Source organism: Limulus polyphemus, unplaced genomic scaffold (assembly GCF_000517525.1).
Source record: "Limulus polyphemus unplaced genomic scaffold, Limulus_polyphemus-2.1.2 Scaffold145, whole genome shotgun sequence".
Classification (NCBI taxonomy): domain Eukaryota; kingdom Metazoa; phylum Arthropoda; class Merostomata; order Xiphosura; family Limulidae; genus Limulus; species Limulus polyphemus.
Genome location: NW_013665755.1, coordinates 88,956 through 107,787, shown reverse-complemented (window position 1 = coordinate 107,787; position 18,832 = coordinate 88,956). Strand labels below are relative to the sequence as shown.

The following is an 18,832-nucleotide window of genomic DNA, read 5'->3' as shown; positions in this document are numbered from 1 at the left end:
TACATAATCATTACTGGACAAAAAAGGCACAACTTATAAATATTTCCTAATTTTTTTATGGTGGTTACGAGATCGGTCTAACCGACTGAACCCATACAGATATTTGTTAGTGAAAGTAACAGATAAAATATAAAGTTTTTTCTTAAAAAACATTTGATAACTATCTGGATATTATAATGATTTTGCATGTGAAATTTGAAAATGTGATGCTCAAAAACATTTTTAATCTTAAAATGAAAATTACTTTGCATGTTGGATAGGCAACACGTGAAAAGAAAAAAGGCATGCAAAAACATTGCTTTAGAAAAAATCAAAATTAAATATATTATTTTTCAAAACTACATACTTATAGAACCTTTCATCTCAAATTGAAAAGAATTTCATCCAATAGTTTCATTTTTGTAAAGAACTTTCAAAAGAGTTGCATACCTACTTACAATGAAAGTAGGTCATGGTCAAAGGGTTAAGCCTTACACCCATCATGTAAAATGAAAAAAAATATATTGGAAGTTAAAAAATGGAGTTTGAACCAGTCTCCAAATATTTACCCTGATATTAATTCTAATATCTTTCAACAAAATAATACCAAATTACACTTGAAATACTGTATAACATGCACTGTCTTGTAATTAAACCTTACTGACAAGTCAAAATATGAACAATATCAAATTATTTTAATTTCTTACAAAAAAATTTAAAAAATTATATTTCATACTGTAAATATGTCCTGTCCAGCATGTGTTTGTGTCTATACATATATATATATAACTTTATTGTAATGAGTTAAATCCAAATGGTAACAATTCATTCTAATGACAGATGTAATGTGATACTTCCATCACCACCAGAAATAGCATAAGAAATGTGTTACACATTCAGTACACACTTCTATGTGTCTATATTTTTCTTTTTAGATTTATAACCTTCACACATCATAGGAACAAATAAATTTACTCTGTAAGATGAGGAAATACAAAAGGTTTATACATTGTTAGTTTAAACAACAAAAACTTAGAAAAGGTCTCAAGCATACTTTGAAAGAATTGCATTATTTTTTGCACAAAATGCATTAAAAAACTATTGAAGAATAACTTTTCACACAACAATTAGCAAAATAAAGTCTATACCAATTTTGAGCATGAATTGGCATAATTCACATTTCTTCCAGCAGACTCAAGATGTATGACAAAAAAGCACCCAGAAAAATATGATCTTTGCATCAGTCAAATTTTAGTGTCCCCATGATGTGTTTCATTACTGTTGATGCACATCTAATTATTGTTGGTTAATACCCTTGATACTTAAGTTCAAAATTTATTTTTTGTTTGGTCACAAATTGTGCAATAATTGCAAGTTCCATATTGCACGTTTTATATGAATCTGTTTTATGTTAATTTTGATGCTGCATAGCAGTTACATACTGATTATATCATTAATTTATTTATGCAACTAAAATAATTAGAATCAACATTGTCACTCATTCACTTTGTGACATGCAAGATAAGTTGCACTACAGAAACTAAAAAAAAATATATATATATATATAATTCAAAACAGCCATTTTGCTTACTCTTTCCATAAATTCTGATGTTCTTAGAACTACAGATTGGCTGCTTTATAAGAAAATGCAGAAATTGGATGCTGCTGTACATCCTATTGTAATTTATGTACTTTTTTGTTGACTAGGCTTAGTGTATTTTATGTTAGTAGGGAAATGCACAATTTTTACAGTTATTGCAATTTATCATTTTAATTTTTTAGAGGATGTTTTTACAGCCATAGAAAAAGTATATATTTTTTTAAATCCAGAATGTTTTTAAGATTCAGGTAAAAACTTGGAAATCAGCAAATACATGGAAAAGCCACATTTCTGTATACAAAACCAAGTTTTAGTCAAACATACTTATATGAACTATATCACCACTCAAAAAATAACAAAGTACACATTACAAGCAATATTAGTTATAATCCATGTTAAGTGCATGTCGGGATTCCTATTTTCAATAAACTTTGACAATTCACTAAATGAACAAAATAAAACTTCTGAAATTAAGTATTAAAAGACACACATTTCTCTAATTTTGTAAAGAAAGCAGTATGAAACAAAGTTATTTAAAAAAATCATTAAATAACAGAGTATAAATACTGTTAATTCAATACTAATTTTAAGATTAATTTTCTCATTAAAGTTACTTTTATGTATTCACAAGATGTATAGCTGATGATCAAAGGCTACAGCAAAGGAGCTGAAGGCTCATAATAAACACACTTTAAAAAAATAACAGTTTTCATTATATGCAGTCTTTTGAAAATTGTTACTGTTTTCCATTCCACCCATACCTGACATAAACTCTTTACAATAAAAAGTAGAATACAAACAAACTTACACTATGGACAATGCATACTGGCCTGTACGACTGTTACGGACAAGAAATGTCCCATTAGACTTTCCACTGAGCAGGTTCTCAGCCTGCGGCCTTGAGCATTCACTTATAAACCACGTGGACTCATCATGATGGGGAAGACTATCATAATCCTGGACAAAAGCTGAATCTCTAAAAAAATGTGTGGTTTTTAACTTTCTTCTAATGCAAATCAGAATTTATATAATAATGCATAATCTAATTAGCTATGGATTAACCTTGTGAAAGTGTAATTTATCTTTTTTTCTCTTCAAATTAATGAAATATGCACTCTTGGTATTTAATATTATTATTTTCATTTCCATGGTGGTCTAATACATTTACTTTGATTCTATGAAAGTGGCTTAAAGTGTCTGGATTTATAGAGCTATTTGTTATTTTGAAAAAAAAAAAGGAAATTTCACCATTAACAAGAATTTTTGATATAACATTTACCATCAGTGCAGTAACATCATTTAGATATATTCATTTTTTTATAATCCTTTTTCTGGCCAATAAGCTTTAATAATGGAATAAAAGGGAAGAGAAAATAAATATATAAATTACCATAAAATTGAATTAGTTGAAGTAATCACTCATTAAATACGAACTACCTGAATAAACTACGGCAATTTAGCCAAATTTAATCAACCTCTAACTTACACTTGACATAAAGCTTTTAAAATATCTGCAAAATCTTAGGAATTCTAAGTCTAGTGTATTAGTGTCGAAAAACATATTTCACATTTGACAAAAAAACTATATTCTTGGTATACTACAAAAGTACAACATGCTAGAAAAAACCCAAAAACTAACAAACTTTTTTTACACTATGCAGATTCTTCAAATAGCTGCAACACATGATTGTATACTCTGTATATCAGTTCAAAATTAATAATTACATAACACACACACACACATACTACCTTGCCAGGTCTTTAGCATCTGCAGATGAATCTTGAAGCAACTTGTCAATTCTTTCCTTTTTCAGTCCTTTACTTAGTAACCATCTGGAGAAAAGATAGGTTAGACTATCAGTTAAGTATGTTAAACAAATGCTTATATAAATATGAAACCCATATTACTAGACCTGCTTAAAACACACATTTTAATATTTTCTTTCTTTCCTTATGCTGCAAGATGGCCCAGAATAACTCTGTCGATTTTCTTGATAAAAAAGAAAACTACCTAAAAGTTAGGTTTGTTTTATATACACATACTTTTTAATCTGTTACTGGGATTTTGTTTGACATGATGAATTTTTCTGGATAGATTTACTATGGATAATATCAATTTTATCACCTAATGATATCTTAATATGCTTAATATTACAAGTTCACAGAGTTTTAAAACCAGGTTTGAAAAACAAAGACTATGTGAAAAAAATATTCATAATAAAGTTTTAACAATAGTAGTTTGAAGTTTTTCAACAGTAATTTTATGCTAGATAGTTAAATCAGTCTTTAAGTTACTTAACCATGTTTGTTCAGGGGGATTTTCTAAACTGTAATTATTTTTCTTCTTCTATTTGTTAAACTTTAAAAGAAAAAATATTCTTTACCTCTCATGAAATCTGTACTGTATATTCTCTAGTTTATCAACATAACAAAAACAAACTCAGTATAAACAGCCACTTACAATTGGTACTGTTCTCGCTGTTTGTATAACTGGATAATCTCAGGCTTTAAAGAATTCATCTCTCTATCTAATGTCCGGTTATATGCTGCTTGGTGTTTCAAATCATTCTCCAACTGAATTTTACTTTCTTGTATTGTGCGTAACCGTTTCTTCAGTAAGTCGAAGTTTTCAACAAGTCTGTGTAAAGAGAAATAATTTATGATAAGTTTTAGAGGTAATGATATGACAAGAAAAACAAAATGAAAAACTACAAATTTCCTTCAACTAATTCAATCTTATCAATAAAAGTACTTGAAAAACAGGAACTTATTTAAATTTCTTGTCAATAACTTACCTCATTATCTTAGCACTATCAGCAAAATTTTATCTGTAACAGCAAATAAAGGTTTAAAGCCTTATAACTACACTATTTCATACTTGTAGATTTATATATAAAAAAATAAAAGGTAAAAGAAAATCTCCCTCTTGTACAGTTCATTTACATAGCAAGCAAATATTGCAATTGAGGTTTGTTATTTACAGTAAAGCCAAAATTAAAATACTTAAACAGAATAATTTTGAATTAAATTAATTTTTATAAACTTGTATTCCAAATTTTCCCAAATTAACATTTATCCTTAAACAATTTCTAACAGGAATAATATGAGACATAAGCTAATAGACAAGTTGTGCTACTTAAATTGTATACAATAGCTCTTTTACTGCCTAATTAATACAGATTAATGAATTCAATGTTTTTTTAAAGCATAATAATTTTACATGGTACAAGTTTGTGGTAAAATAATTACTAAAAATACCTATATAATGTTTTGAAAGATAAAGCCAACTGTATATTATGACAAAATATATGGTCTATTTGGAAAAACTAACTTTTTTAGCTAAGCTACCAGATGCAGAAACAAGTTCAGAAGTTTTGAAGACCTAATATGAGATTAAGTTTTTGTTTATAGTTAAGCACAAAGCTACACAATGGGTTATCTGTGCTGTGCCCACCATGAGTATTGAAACCCAATTTCTAGCTTTATAAGTCCACAGACTTAATGTTGTGCCATTGTTGGGGGGGGGGGGGGGAATGAGATTAAGTAAGGAAGAACAACTGTTTGCAATGAAAGAAATATTTCACCTTCTTACTTGTAATGTAATTTCTACTTATGCTTACTTAAAACTCCACGTATGCCTGAGTTAGATATTAACCCTTTCAGAATGTCCTACTTACTATACAAGTAGGCTATGTAACTCAAATTTAATTCCAAAAATAAACTATTGATGAAATTGTTTCAAACTTGAGAGGAACCTTCCTAAAAGCATTTAGTTTCAGAAAAATATTCAAATTTGACTTTTTATATTATTTCTACTAAAAATTTGTTACTTATTGTTATTATTTGCACTCCGACTCTGAATAGTTCAAATGCAAGGTGATTTTCATAAGTCTAAAAATACTTTTTTTTTCTTACAGTTTTTAAATTTCATTTGCATAACCTCCTAAATGAATATCAAAAGTTTTTCAAACATAAATGTTTGTATTTTATTTTTTACTTTACCATATCACTAACTGTAGATATTCAACATACAGAGCAATGAAATGTTTAAAACTAAGAAACAGAAATATGTACATACTTTTTAACTCTATGTTGAATAACCTTAAAATATCTTCTTTGAGATACATTCATTATTTCACATCTTTACCTTTTCACTTATAGTATATTTTTAATGTTTTATTTTCCTTTCCTGTCCTTTACCATTTATTATTCTCTTTACACCTGGCAACAGGTGTCCCAGGTGATATAATGGTATCACCAAAAGAGATACTTTAGCCTTTGGCAAAATTTCTTTGCACTTGCTTAGTAATGAAAGTCTCGTGAAGTGAGGCAACATTTAGGTTATATTAAAAGATTATTAAACTTTCAAAATATGAATTTTAAAACATAAATAATATATAATTAACTAAAATATAAAATTAAAACCTAAATACAATTTAACTGTCTATCAAACTAGCATGTATCAAGGTGAGAATCAATGCTAAGTGCTAGCAAGGGTAAAACTGCAACAATGCTAAGAGCAGTTTGACACACTTCTTATAGAATAAATACTATGTATCAATTTTAAAATTACCATTCAGAAATTGTAGTTTAAAATTAGCTCTTTCTATTGGCTATAAACATGTATGCTAAATAAGTAGATGTGGCTTGTAAACTCAAGTCTAACTATAGAAGGTGGGAGTGGCTACTGTCAGGGGGATAATAAATGTTTCTGGAGTTCTCTAAATTGACCAGAATGAACTTGAAATTTTGACAGGTAAATAAGGCTTTAGGAGTAGAATTCAGTCTGGATGTATCTGTACACTGTTACATGTGCCATTATTTAAGTAATAGAAACAAAGTGTTAAGATCTGTGAATTCATGCATCATGTGACAACAAAACTGAAGTTCAAGTATTTTTTAAAGTTTCTTTTGAAATAAAGGAATTAAAACTTAAGATAATATAAAACTTTGAATTATAACATACATGAAATGTTAATTTCATCAAAATATATTGATAGTAAAGTTATTTAATTAAGTTCTGAAAGCAAAATTAAAACCTTGTGACATACACAGAAAGGAGTTTAACTCTCTCAACATGGGCTCGGTCAATTTGACTGACCACATGACCTCTTTGTACTCATGTAAAGTCTTTATAGATTTAATACTTCTAACTTTCAGTATGGTGTATATATCTTCACAAAATTTGGCAGTCTTTCAGTTAAAATTATAAGTTTTTCACATACAAAAAAATCTACAAATTAAAATAAAGATTTGCCCATTAATATATTGAATATTTGTTTTAAATAGTCTATGTGCAAAGTAATTTTCATATTAAGATTAAGAATACTTCATCTCAAAAATCTCAAATTTCCTTTGTGTAATCCCTAAAACCTCCTAAATACATTTCAAATGTTTTTTTTTCAGTAAAACTTTATATTTTATCTGTTATTTTCTCTACCATATCTCTATAGAGGATCGGTCAATTTGACTGACCTTGTAACCACCAAAAAATAATATTAAAAATAAATCTAAATTACCTTTTTTTCTTTCTAAAATAAGTTCAAATTTTAATTTATCCTAAGTTGCTTTAAGCTCATAACAATATATATTTATTTATAATTAAATTTTATTGTATTATTGCCCTTTTGATTACCCTTTGAAATCCCTTGGGGAACGTGCAGCTCACATTACGCTATCGAATTACATTACCCAAGAGCTGCTCACATGTGTGCCTTGTGAAACATTTTTATTATATTATTACTTATTTTACCTAATTTAATCTTAATTAACCTAAAAAGATCCCTATTTTTACATTTTAATTACTTTTATAATAATAAATGAAGAATAAACATGAAAACCATGAAATAAAGTACTTACCCAATCTTCTTTTTTCTTGCTGTCAATTGTTGATGACAGTTAACCCTACTTTTTTATACTAATGGTAATAATATATTAATAATTTTTATTATTAAATTTATCTTATTAAAAAATGCACCAAAGAACATGCAAAAGTAGACAATTTCCCCTAACTCCCAAAATTTATCTGGCTTTCTAACTTTGTGACAAAAGCCATTACAAATTCATCCAAGCTAGTCATTAACCTTCCCATGGGAACGACACTTGTACTCCGAGTGAAACTGATGCTTATCTGTTCAGAACACAATACGTTATACAATATGTCATTTGATAGATGAAAACCTTGACTTTCTACTGGTTATAGATAATATATATAGATATATATTATTTCAAATGATGCAAATAAAAGTTAATTTGGTGAGAAACTTAAAACTGTACTACTACAGAAGAATCAAGTGTGATCAATGAAGGTGAAATACTTAACATAAAATAATATAAATATTATTATTATTTCTCTTCAGTTTATCTATACTCAACAGCTAAGTTGATAATGTTTTTAATACTCTTAACATATCATAAGTTGAATTGTTAAAATGAATCTGTAACTATATCTCCCCCCCCTTTTTGCTCTCTTTCTCTACATATATTAACCATTATAAAAAAAAAAAGCTTGTGTATGTGTACATCTGCTTATAACTGTCAAACTGCTAAGGCTTTCTCCTCTCTTGTCATAAAAAGGTATTTTAAATCCTGTGAAATTACCCAAGCATTTCATGCTGCATAGCTTCTTTTTGATGGTCCATGTGTAATTCAATTTGTTCTTCAAACACTGCTACCGTTTCATTGAAGGCATCAAGGGCCTGTCTCTGTAGCTGAATTTCCTGTAATGTTTTGCTGTAATCTTCATAGAACTGATCATACTGCTTAGTTTTCTGGAGATATTCTTTGTTAACTTCCATTAATTTCTGAGCCACCATTTCCACATCAGCTGTGCTTTCCTCCTCATCCTCTGCCTGAGTGACAAAAGTTCTTCTTAGCAATTTATCATTTATCTTGTACAATTTGCCTACATAAATCATTCATATAATCCTTTAAATTCTTAATGTGCCAAAATTATTATAAAGCATTCCAGCACAGCATTTATGTAAAACAAGTGTGTAATAGAAAAGCTACATACATGTTTGGCAGGTCTATTGTGATCTTTCACTCTGTAAAACCATTCACTGTTCAATGGTTGTTGTCATCTTATACTAACATGTATTAAATATGTCTAAAAATCTACTTGAAGTTATACAATGGAATGTAATTGAACCGATCCATTTTCTTTTCACAAATACATCACCAAACAGATGAGCAGTAAAGAATAGCTGTAGACAAGCTTTTTCCTACATAATCATTGTTTAATTGATAATCTACAAATACATCCCTGAGTATGAAGTTATTTGTCAGTAGTTCTATTTCTATCAATTAGCTATAATTGATTCATACAATTAATCTGATCCTGTTCCAGATAAATACTTTAATCTAATTGGTCCAAAATATAATAATTCAAAAACAGTACTTGACTAACATTAACAATGAAAATCAGTTCTAATACTATTATGTAATATAAGTTTCCGTTTACTCTCATGGTTATAATTTCTTTAGATCATAATTATGTTTCTTTGCATCAAAATATAAGTAACTGAGCTGAATATGGTTTTTGAACACAAATGGACAGATAAGAGGTAACAGAAAGTTGAAAACAAAATGTCTGAATTTTTTAAGAGACTTACCAGAAAACTAAAAGGTATCATCTAACAAAAATTAATCAAAATCATCAAGTAATTAAAAAGGCCAACTGACCTGCTGAAACCTAGACACTGGATAAAGTAGCTTCAGATCTAATGTTCGGTTGTATTGAGATAGTGGAACACTGCGATAATACTTAATTAATTCCACAACACTGTTGAACTTCAGAGGCTCAGAGAACCCAAACTTTCCATTCTTATGATAAATTTTGATTAACTTGTTGCTTCCTCCTTTGCTAGAAGAGTACAAAAATATAACCACAGAACACAAAACAATTATTTTTTTCCTTTAATAAATATAGTAAATACAGATTATCAAAAAATTAATAAATATAGTAAATAAAGATTATCAAAAAATTAATAAATATAGTAAATAAAGATTATCAAAAAATTAAGCATGTTGACTTAAAAGTCAAATAAAATGGTTCAAGACAGTAATTATTTACTCACAGTAATTTTTACATTTGAAGAGAATTTGTATCATTTAGTGAAGGAAACTAAAAATATATTTTCTTGTGATCTTTGATATTTCTAATAATATTTTCAACTGACTTGTTTCATTTGCTATGACTGAACATATTATTGTATTAAAAATATCAGTCAATTCAAAAACAAAATAAGATGTGATAGTATTTCTACTTAAAACAAGGTCAGAAATTAATAAAGAAAAAATCAATATTAAGTCTTTATGCATATATAATAAGGGTTCAATAACGTAAAAACATGTCATAAAAACTGTTACCTTTAAGAAACATTTCAAATGCTCAGAACAAATAAAAACACTATTCATAACCATTTTAGAGTTTCTAGGGAACTATTACCTCTATAAATAAAAAGATGAGTAGAATATCATAGAAATTAATAATATATAACAGAATATAGATTGTAAACTGATTATTTTGTAATTCACTACCTAAAATTATAAACATAACACTGTAATTACACTCATGCACAGAATGGCCACTGTATGTTCAACTTTGAAATGATATGAAGTTGGATAAAGCTCAAGACATTTATGCCAATCAAACTTTCAGAGATGAATACATTACACAGATATGCCAACCAGCTAGTCAACAAATTAAAATTATACCAGGTATGATAACTGTAACCATTAAACTCTGATATTAAGATATACAACAAATAGAAACTATATCGAAAAATATTCTTTGATTTTTCATAAACTTTGGAAGAAGGTATGATTTTGATAATTAACTAAGTAAAATTTTAGGTTAAGTTATTATAATTTTTTAAATTCTTTATAAATTGAAAAACTGTTGACTACACTTTGTAAATTAAAACATATTCATAGACAAATATGTTTTAATTTAATTAGTATCCAAAAATTTAGTGCCGATACAAGAAGCATATTCATTGGTCATAAATGAAGTTTTAAATGCTTTTATTTTCGTAAGATCAAAAGTAAATCACAGACAATTTTGAAATATGGAAAATGTCAATATGACTCAAAATTTTCAAAAGTAATAAATATTAGTTCAATCCTTAGTCTATTCTTTATTTTACTGCAAGACATCAAGTTATAATATTTTCAGAATGCATGTTAAAGAAAATAAAAACCAAAATCTAGCAATGCAACTTACCGAAGTGTGAGTGTATATTCACCTGATCCTTTGTTGGAAGCATCTCTTACAAGGAAAGTGCCATCTGGAGTATCTTTCAACTTCTCATTTACTTCCTCCCTAGATAAAGAACAGCTGTTCCTCAAAAGATTCACTGAAAATAGTTTAACTGTCTTTTGCTGAAACAAGTAAATCAGAATAGTTTTTTTCTCCAAATAAGAACAACTGTAAACAAAAACATTCTAATTACTTTGTGAGTGTGTGTATGTCTATATATATTCCTACATTAAAACAAATTCATTTCTTTGTATATGGTTTCTCAAGGTGTAAAAATAAAACTTTTTATTTTTGTAAATTAAATCTCCACAGAGTTAAGTTGATATAAAATTGATATCCCTAAAAGATGTAAGGACTATTATACTACTAAATAAGTGTAATGCTAAATAAACTGATTCTTAAACACTATTGTGTACATAGTGCTTTGCAAACCATGCACAAAGTGAAAAGAATATGTAACTATTACACTATTTATTTGACACAGAATTGCCATTTGGGAGCTGCTATTATATATACATTTTACATATTCTAAAAGTACTGATGCAAATCTAAAAGAAACTCTACACTGTGATATGGCACTAGCTATTCAATGAAATGCTAAATCCAATGGCTGAGTAATCTAAATTAAAGCAACAGAATCCTTCTGACCTTGTAATATCTCCCCAATACCACTCTGCCTCCTCCAGTGTAAGGGGTCCTTCTACAGATCTGACAGAAGGACCAATGCTGTATTCAGAATTGTTCCCACTACTTTTTGCCACAGATCCTCCAGTGTTAGAGTTTCCCATTGTAAATGTCTCTGATGGTAACTGACTGGAAACAAAGGATGGTCTTCGAGGTGGTAAGGCTACAAAAGAGGACATTATGAACTTCAACTTCTTCAGAAAAATTTAAAATGTTTTCTCACCAGATACTTTTAATTACTTTAAAAGAAGCTCCTGTTATGGAAATGTTACAATTTTAATGTTTATTATAATAAAATTGATCATTTTCAAGAAGTTCACAAAATCATCTAAACTTTACTCATTTCTGTTTCTTTAGTTTGCAAAGAAATGCTGAATTTATACTCGGTTATGTTCAGGACAATACAAATTAATTAATACAAAAAAATTAACTGTAGAAGTGCCACAAAGTAACTTCATACATAGTTAAACACTTTGAGATTTAACAGGTTTCTTGTGTATTTATTAAAACTCACAAACCTAATAAAAATGAATACCAAATTGTTAGAAAGGCAGACAAATATAAAAACTTTTTCTGGTAAAGACATATAAAGAAGGAAGAGAATTAATATTACTTAGACATAATGCAACTCAATGTTTACTATATTTCTATAGTATCAGAAAATTTTAAGATATAAGTTAATAAACCCTTTTCTTAAAGAAAGATAAGTTGTAACAAACGTTTTAACAATTTTGTCAGAGTCCATTTTATCCAAGTGTGTGTAGTCTCTCTATCATGAGGTTAGAATTACTCTACCATATAAAATTTTTTTAAGGCCATTATAACACAATTTCATCTGCATTCATTGGATGTAAGTCGTATTTGTTAGTACACAGTAAGGAAAATTCGATTCGCTCCTTATAAAGTTAAAAAAAAACTATGAAAAGCTGAAGCCATTTTTGATTTGCTTTTTTTTGTTCTTACTTTATGTATTAGTCTTGTGTAAAAATGTTTTGAACACCTACCCAAGTTTATATTTTCAACCTTCTTGTATCAATGTTTTTGTTCTAAACAAACTGATATTTTAGGCTCTGATACGTAAACTGCATGTAACTGTTTTTCTAACATCAAATACAGATGTAATTTCATTTTTTCATGAATGTAGTGAAGGTTTCAATATTATTTTCTTTTATCTATTGTAATTTTATGTTAATCTAAAATAAATAGATTAAGCATGCAAAAAAAAACAATAACTAATCGTTTTGTCTATTAATTTACCTGGGGCTGAATCAAAAACTGGCATCTTCTCACCCCAGTCACCTTTGTATAACAACAACTCCACAATACGTATATGTGCTTCTGTGTTGTGAACTATTTGTCTGGTAACAAGAAAGAAAAAAGCATTGTATTTTGTATCTGTTGTAAAGCCTCTAAGGCTATTATCTACCACCATCCCTAATTTTAAACTACTGATCAGTGATCAAATAATCCTTATAAAAACTAAAACAACGAAAGATTAAAGATATAAAATAACCTTGTCTATTAATCTGACATCAACTGCAAGTAAAAAAGGTGTAAAAGATAACTAGAAGAGTAGGATCCAAAAAGCAAAAGAATGCTTCTTCTTCTTCTAAAAGCTATAAAATTTGCTACAGATTGACACACTTAATGTAAGATCCTTATACTTTTTCTAAACTGTTTATCTTTTAAAACTTTATTGCTTAGAAAGCCATTATTCACTAATTTCATTTAAATCTGAAACAATAAATCACATAAATAAAGGTACAGAAAGCCTGTTCATTGGTCTTCACTAAGGATAAAGTACTATGTAGAAATTTAAGTAAGCATCATGCGTCTTTAAAGAAAATTTTTTCTTTGGTTGTTTATACAATACCTAACACAGTAGCAAACTCATATTATGCCAGTATTCCAACATTACATTTTCAATTTGAGTTGCATAACTATGTACAGTACATTCAAACCCTCAACTTAACAGTAATGAAGAGAATTTGGCTTATAAACTTAATAGAAACAACTTTCACATATACATTCTACACTGCAACCACCACTAACATTACATATTAGTAGTTTCATGCCTACTACTATTACATTTAAAACAAGACACTTACATGATATTTTCCCAACGTGGACGAAGCAAAATGTGGCACATCGTTTTAATTAAAACAGTAGGGGAGTCTCTGATTCCTCGCATGTGTTGTAACTGACAAATCCGACAAAAGTAAGACATTAGAGTCTGAAGGGTAACTCTGTGATTAACAGGAAGTTGTTTGACTAACTGAACAAGACAAAGAACACACTGGTCATCATTTCCTATTTCTGAAAGAAAGTGAAACAGATTTAATGTTAATTATGTATTTCTCACAGTCTACTAACTCAAAAATATATGCTTGTAACCTGTTTTATGATTTAAAAAGTTGTGTAAATCCTAAGAAAAAAAAAGATAAAAATATGTTATCAATAATTAACACCCAGCTTTCAAACTGATGAGACTTAATTTGGGAGATTTGATGAGTTATAGAAGGGTGTTGTAGTTTCAGATATTCAAATATATATACTCTGATAAAGGACTCAATCTGCTAATCTAAAAATAAAAAAAACTTTACTGCCATAAGAGCTCGCTTTCACTAGTGTTTGGCCACAAAGATGAGGAATTTAGGGGTTGGCGAGACTGTGTTCCTCTTACCAAAAGTAGGAGTGTTCATGTTGGTCAAATAAAAAGTACTTAAGAATATAAGATCCTTTTTAGTCTAAAAACATATACAAAACCTTTGATTGGTCTACATACCCTAGGTGCTATGTCAGTGATACTGCTCTTGTGCTACTGCTACCATCTTTGCTACTGATACTACTACTACTGCCCTTGTTACAGCTCTGATATAATTACTTTTGCCGCTACTATTACTATCTCACCATTCAAACAATAGGCTAGCTTCTGCAAGTGACTTTGCAAGTATTTGTCAGCAATTCCAAGCAAAAATCATCAAAACATATACATTGATGCCTGCACATGCCACAGTACTTTTGCATACAATGGTGAGAAATAAAATAACTATAAAACTCAGTAACATCAAAGCATTTTGTATACTAATCAAAGAATTCTTCATCAGATAATGATGATGTCTATTGACAGAACTTAGCCTTGTTCTGCATAGGAATATGGATGGGGTTATATGTTTTACTCCCTCATAGCCTGGAAAATAATGCAAATCTGGCCATGCTAGTGGACAATTCAAAGTTCAAAGCTGTATTCAAAATCAAAAAGAGAGAGAGTACCAGAAAACATCTCACCAAAAATGTCTCCTCAAGTCACTGACCGAGTGTTAATACATACTATGTTTTCCATGCTAGCCCTTTGTACTTGGTGACTGTAAGAGTTTCAAGCATAGGAACTATTTACTTTTTATATAAGTATACTTTACCACAAAAAGATCCTGCAACTTATCAGAAAAACTTTGTGAGATACTTGATTTTTAATCCTGAGTTTTCACCCAAAATATCAGTAGAATTAATTTGATTTTCAGAATGAATGACTAGTGATGAGGCTGACCATATTCAGCTTCTTCTGCTTTCTACCATTAGTAATCTGTTCCATGTTTTAACACTATTGTACTTCTGAGATTTAAGTTCAGGATCAAAACTAATTCATGTTTTTCTGAAAAAAAGTCTCTCTCAAAAAATAAAAAAAAAATGCTGTGAACACTTAACTTTCATGTAAGAAACATTACTCGCTTTAAAAAAAAACTGTATTCAGAATTACTTAATAATTAATGTTGCCTTATACATGAATTAATTTTGAGAGATTGGTCAACCATTATCATTTCAGTATGTGGAAAATCTGTGAGCTTTTGTAAGTATTTGTAGTTACTAACAAGGAAAGGTTTTTATTTAGAGCCACAAATTTTAAGGCATTATAAGAGACGTTTCTTTAGAAATAAACTCCAGAAAATACATATTCTTAAAACTTATAAGAACAGCAAATCTCCTTCATATCATATAGATGAGTTTAGGCAAAAATAAAATGAGAGAGAAAAAAAAACTGCATTTTTTAAAAATGTATTTCAATAACTAAAATGACACTGAAACAGAAAACACTCGTTTTTAAGTCAACTTTTTCTTAATTAAAGAAGCAGAACTTAATTCAAATAGGTAGTTTAATCAGAAGGGCTTTTAGTGAGAGATTTAAGCCTTGCAGATACAGCAGCTACTTTGATGGAGCTATTGTATAAATGAAATTAAACAAGTATAACATTTATGGGGCATCATACCAAATACTGACATGTACTCATGATATCACTGAACACAAAATATATTAATTATCATGCAACTGTATACCATCATTTGTTTATCAAACCTTCCCGATAAAGCTAAAAATAACAACACATTAAATAACAATATTTTCCTCAATCTGTTCTGAATACTGGATGATTCTTTAAAGTTTTTACATCTAAACATTAAACTCAATATTGTACTTTACATTTTATATATTTTTTATCAATCACAAGTACAAATATAAAAACATCTGCAGTATTGTAACTTTAAGGTAAAGTAGTTGTATTAATGCTGTTTTTCTGTGTAAAATAATGTTAAATGAGCATTAAATGAGTTACTTTTACACACAAAAAAACTATAGGGTATACAAGAAAAAACAAACAAACTAAATCTTACTGGAAGCCTCCAGGAACATTTCATAGCTTTCTACAGGTATCACAGGGTTTGGCAACTCACGAAGGTATTTCTTTAAGGCACCAGCAATAGAATTCAGCTCATAATTCTGAAGATCTACACTATTCACATCTAGAAAAAATAATGGAGGATCAACATATTTGACCGTAAACTTTACAAGCACATAAACTGCATTTAGAAAAACTTCTGTACAATAAAACAAAAAGAAAACCTTCACTGGTCTTTTTCTTGTTGGGTAATTTCCTGCACGAAATTTCCTAATTATCTCTAATTAGAGCTGGACAATTAATGGAATATACTAATTTATTAATCAACAAACTCATTAATGGATTAAATTCAACTAATTAATTATTACTACATCGAGGCAAAAAAACTTATAATGCTAACACCTGATTTCTATACCCATGATAAGCATAGCAAAGATAGCCAATTATGTAGCTTTGTGCTTCACAACAAGTCAATTTTTCAACTATTATTCAAATAATAAAAATTGTAATAATCAGAAACTCTTAATTTTAATTAGTTTATTTTTTATAAGTCATGACACTAAGTTGAACAGAGTTAATTCAAAATAATAATGAAAAATCATAATGACAATATATTGACTACTAGTTAGATAGCATATTGAAATCAGTAATAATCAGAAACACTAATTTTGATTACTTAATTATTTCATGACATTAACCCTATGTACATGGAGTTGGTCAAATAGAACGACCTGGTATCTGTGAAGCTATACATAGTAATTTTTACCATAATTCTGAATTTATTAAATATATCTTTATGAAATCTTACAAGCTTTTAATAAGCACTACAAGTCTGTTGTACACAAAAAATTATTTTTTTTAATAAAATATTTTTACTAAAGATGTTGCTTCAAGTAGTAATGGAATTTTTTTTATCTATTTATAGGTTAGCTTGACAGCCAGATAAATTATAGTAGTTTTGGGACATTCTATTCTAATGCCAGATGTATTTTTTGTGTCCTAAAATACATATTTAAAAACTACATGAATTATGTTTTGGACAAGCAACATAGTAAGAAAAAAAAACCACAGACCTAAATGCAAAAGGTCTCAAAGTTAAAGTAACTGCTAAATTTCTTGTTTTTTTGGTAATTTTTTATTTGGTTATAAGATTTTTAATAAAAGTAACTAAAATGTTAAAGTTAGAAATTTATTGGGTTATCTAAGAAATGAAGAAAATGAAATTAAAATATTTCTCATGATCTCTCTTTGAGGAACGCATGTGGGCTGTCATTGTGTGATGTAATATAATAGTCTGTTTACCCTAAGCTCTTGCTGGGTCATTTAGTGATTTTTTACAACTAGGTAGACACAGTTACATGAACAATTAAACAACAGAATTAAATGAGAACAGTTGTAAAAAGACTTGAAGCTGGTAGGAAAAATAATTGTAATTATCTGTTACAATTTGCAGTCATTCTAGAAGAAAAAAGTATTTTATTTTATTTTCCATTTTATTCTATATTTTTCAACCTTTCTTTCACTATACATTGATGATTTTGCTACAGTTAGTGTTAGATTAAAGAAAATAAGATCTAAAGTATAAAGTTTTACCCCAAAAAATTAATATTCATTTAGGAGGTTCTAAAAGTTATGCAAACGAAATATGAAAACTGGAAGATGAAAGTATTTTTATTCGTAGCATAAAAATCACCTTTCACGTGGACTAACTCAGTAAAGGCTACATAAATTCGCAGACAAATTTTTAGTAAAAATACTTTCTTTAAAACGTAGATAATATTAACATTGGAATTATAAACTATGTTTTGATGTCAAGTTCACTGATATAAACTGATAATAAAGTTAATCAAATTTTGAATGTAACTCTGTAAAAGGTCATGAAATGCACACTTTGTCCCTGTTGAGGACATATGGTTAATTGACTTAATGATAAAATTTGATTAATTGATTGTTGTAATACCTTCAAACAGTAATAATCAGAAACACTAGTTTTGATTAGTTGATTGTTTTCATAACATTAGTCAACATAATCACTGCTCACAGATAAGTGATTATATTAAATTAATCAACCAGCTCGTCTCTCTAATGAGATAAATAACAAATATTAATATGTTTTAAACACTATTCAGTTTAAGTGACTTTTAGTTTAATTTAGTCTATAAAATACTTGAAACTAATATTTCCAATGTGACTTAGAAAAAAAAAATGTTATTTTGATATCAATTTCTATAACAATTTTTTTTCCAATATAAAAAAATGTTAAATTCTCCAGGCGTATATTCCATGTGTTAAAATTCCAAAAGTAACTCATGCCAGAACAACTTTATTCATACTTTTTTATACAAAAGCCCTTGTTAACTGCATAAATAATGCAGTAAAACAAAACACTGATACATTTTAAAATATTATATGAGAATCATATTACTTAGAACTCATTATTCTGTTTTAAAAAAAGTTAATAAAAAATGATAATTAATTCATTTCAAAATAATTCATTATATTCAACTAGTCAAGTAAAATTATATATTGTTTGTTTTTGAACTTCGCGCATAGCTACATGGGGGCTATCTGCACTAGCCATCCCTAATTTAGCAGTGTAAGACTAGAGGGAAGGCAGCTAGTCATTACCACCCACCA

At 28.4% G+C, this 18,832-nt stretch overlaps 1 protein-coding gene across 2 annotated transcripts in view; it reads right to left on the bottom strand.

The window, feature by feature from the left end:
- The window catches only part of LOC106475163 (phosphatidylinositol 3-kinase regulatory subunit alpha-like), a 95,192-nt gene that overhangs the window by 3,430 nt on the left and 72,930 nt on the right, over nt 1–18,832 (bottom strand). For both annotated transcript variants that reach the window (XM_022380388.1, XM_013935863.2), the window contains 10 exons: nt 16,191–16,319; nt 13,634–13,841; nt 12,783–12,883; nt 11,490–11,688; nt 10,806–10,904; nt 9,263–9,443; nt 8,180–8,430; nt 4,041–4,217; nt 3,329–3,412; nt 2,388–2,555 (listed from right to left, as the gene is read on the bottom strand). In XM_022380388.1, the coding sequence (XP_022236096.1) occupies nt 2,388–2,555; nt 3,329–3,412; nt 4,041–4,217; nt 8,180–8,430; nt 9,263–9,443; nt 10,806–10,904; nt 11,490–11,688; nt 12,783–12,883; nt 13,634–13,841; nt 16,191–16,319 (1,597 nt within the window). The remainder of the gene's footprint in view (nt 1–2,387; nt 2,556–3,328; nt 3,413–4,040; nt 4,218–8,179; nt 8,431–9,262; nt 9,444–10,805; nt 10,905–11,489; nt 11,689–12,782; nt 12,884–13,633; nt 13,842–16,190; nt 16,320–18,832) is intronic.